At 35.5% G+C, this 2,794-nt stretch overlaps 1 protein-coding gene across 1 annotated transcript in view; it reads left to right on the top strand.

The window, feature by feature from the left end:
- The window catches only part of PAN3 (poly(A) specific ribonuclease subunit PAN3), a 161,306-nt gene that overhangs the window by 142,936 nt on the left and 15,576 nt on the right, over nucleotides 1-2,794 (top strand). Inside the window, exon 15 of the mRNA XM_017537465.2 lies at nucleotides 77-216. Coding sequence (XP_017392954.1) covers nucleotides 77-216 — 140 coding nt within the window. The remainder of the gene's footprint in view (nucleotides 1-76; nucleotides 217-2,794) is intronic.

The following is a 2,794-nucleotide window of genomic DNA, read 5'->3' as shown; positions in this document are numbered from 1 at the left end:
AAAAAAAAAAAAAAAAAAAAAAAAAAAAGCACCTATGAAATGAAAAGTAAAAGTTATATTTATTCTTTCATGTCAGCAAGCAGATCTGATATCATTAGGAAAAGTTGTGTTGGCTTTGGCTTGCAACTCTTTGGCAGGAATTCAGCGAGAGAATTTACAGAAAGCCATGGAACTGGTGACAATCAACTATTCCTCTGACCTGAAGAATCTGATTTTGTAAGTTTATATATATGATAAATTGAGTAGAATGATTATTTGCAATAAGACAGAGCTTTTTTGTTTTGTTTTGTTTTTAAGTGATTGTTTTGGTTCCCACTATTTAAAATCAAGCAAAACAGAAATTTTAGTTTTTTAAAATTTTTATTGCAAAGTGAATATTTCTTAGATAAATTGATAAACCAGTGTGTTTAAATTATTGATGTTTTAAACATTTGGTTAAAGGGCACCCAGTAGAAGTTTGTTGGTATCCACTAGCTACATATGACCTTTTAAATTAGTGTTAATGAAATTTAAAGTTTACTTCTTCAATTACACTGGACACATTTCAAGAGCTCAGCAGCCACATGTAATTACTGGCTAATATAATTGAACATAGAATATTTCCCATATCTCGGAGTTCTGTTGGATAGTGCTACTCTAGAGAGTGTGAAAGCCATCATGAATAAGCCTCAGGTGCAATCCAGTCATGCACTCTGGCCAAAATACCCATTCTGGAAGCATGTGTGTGGAGACCCCCATGCTTATGCTTCAATATTTTAAGATTCCAGAGAATCCTTGAATATCAATTTGAGATGAATTTGCCTTAAGAGAAAGCCCATTGTGGACTACTGTCACCCCAGAAGGACTTCACCTAAGATATAGCTACTATTGGGAGATCCCAGAGGGTGGGCAACCACAACCTTTATTACAGTTAGGAGCTATAATAGAGAAGAGGTGCTAATCAACAGTCTCTTTTAGCTTACAGCCGCCCTTTCTCATCTTTCTGTGTAGCCCTGGATGATCCAGTTTCTTTTTGGACCAGCCCTGGGGTATGGAATTGGGGGATGGAGGATGGGATTGCCCACCTGTTCTTTGTTACACTGGCATAAATGTTCTGCTTGTGACAGCACTGAAAGCCAGTGGTTGTCTGGATCCTATTCATAATCAGATTCAAATAAGATGATTTATCTTCTCAATAAAAATACTTGTTTTATATATGATCACAACAGTGATTCCTAGCCTTAGTTTGCAAATACCTAGGATGCCTCAAATAATTTCAGGTTATAATTTCTAAATTTTCCTTTTTAAAAAAGTGGGGATAGAGGACATAAAAATAACCAATTAGCCATATGTTAATAATTATTGAAACTGGGTGATGATACATGGAGATTGACATTACTATTCTACTATTATAAATGTTTGAAATTTTCTTCAATAATAAAAGAATAAACAAAAAAACCATACTTTAATAATAACCACAAACTAAAATTTATGAAATAATTAAACCATGTATCAGGCCCTTTCAAACTGCTTGATGTGAATTAATTCTTTTAATTCTCTCAATAACCCTATAAATTAGGTGCCATTATTGTCCTATTTTAGAGATGACAAAACTGATCCATAGAGATAAAATAACTTGCCAAAGTCACATAGCCTATAATAACATTAAATATGATTAGCAGGGTACAAATATGTCCATAATTACAGATGAATTGCTAAGACAGAGTTTATTCACATGGGTATAACTATTCATTTATCCAAAAAAGAATGACTACTGTATGCCAAATGAAGGATACTTTGAAGTGAACAAAATTCCCACCTTCTGGAGCTTGCACCCTAATGCGAATAATAAACAAAAACCAGTGAGATATTTTCTGGTAGTGATAAGACCTATGAAGAAAATAAGACAATTATAAGCAGAAGAGGGAAGGAATAGGAGGCTGCTTGAGAATGGCTTACCTATAGAATAAGCAGCAATAGATGATTGAGAATCTTTGTGTTCTAACAGGTAGCCCTTGAAATATGTAGTATTTTCTGCCATTGTAATGATAGAAGAAATTTAACTGGTTCCTTGTGATGTGTGTTACTCCATTTCTCAGAAATGAGTATGCCATGATACCTTGTAAATTAAGCTGCAGAGCAGAGGAAAGCTTCTTAAAAAATTAGGCTCATTCAATTTAGCAAAATTGAAAACCCAGTTTTGGTTTTGAAAATTAATCTTTGAAGAGCAACAGGAAAAGCTCCCCACCCACACCCACCCCTTTTTAGTCCTCTCAAAAAGTTTGCAAAAATCCTTTCTTTTTCTTATTTTTGTTTTTTGAGATGGAGTTTTGCTCTGTTGCCCACGCTGGAGTGCAGTGGTGCTATCTCGGCTCACTGCAGTCTCCGCCTCCTGGGTTCAAGAGATTCTCCTGCCTCAGCCTTGTGAGTAGCTGGGGTTACAGGCACCCACCACCATGCCTGATTTTTAGTAGAGATAGAGTTTCACCATGTTGGCCAGGCTGGACTTAAGCTCCTGACCTCAAGTGATCCACCTGTCTCAGCCTCCCAAAGTGCTGGGATTACAGGTGTGAACCCTGCACCCAACCTGTAACAATCTTTTCATCTAACTCTATTGTAAAGAAGGGTTTGAGAATGGAAATGGGTAAGTGCAACCCTACTTCACTTTTCTTTCTCATTTCCATAATAGTGAAAATGTAGAGAAGAGACATGTTTACTGCTTCTCCATTGGCTTTTAAAATTTTCCAGAGGAATGAAATATAATATTTAAGCTTTAAGAATGAACTTGACTTGCATGAATTAAAATGTTTTCAAA

Source organism: Cebus imitator, unplaced genomic scaffold, assembly GCF_001604975.1.
Source record: "Cebus imitator isolate Cc_AM_T3 unplaced genomic scaffold, Cebus_imitator-1.0 Scaffold103, whole genome shotgun sequence".
Taxonomy (NCBI): domain Eukaryota; kingdom Metazoa; phylum Chordata; class Mammalia; order Primates; family Cebidae; genus Cebus; species Cebus imitator.
The sequence above is the reverse complement of the archived record's forward strand: the minus strand, read 5'-3'. Positions and strand labels throughout refer to the sequence as shown.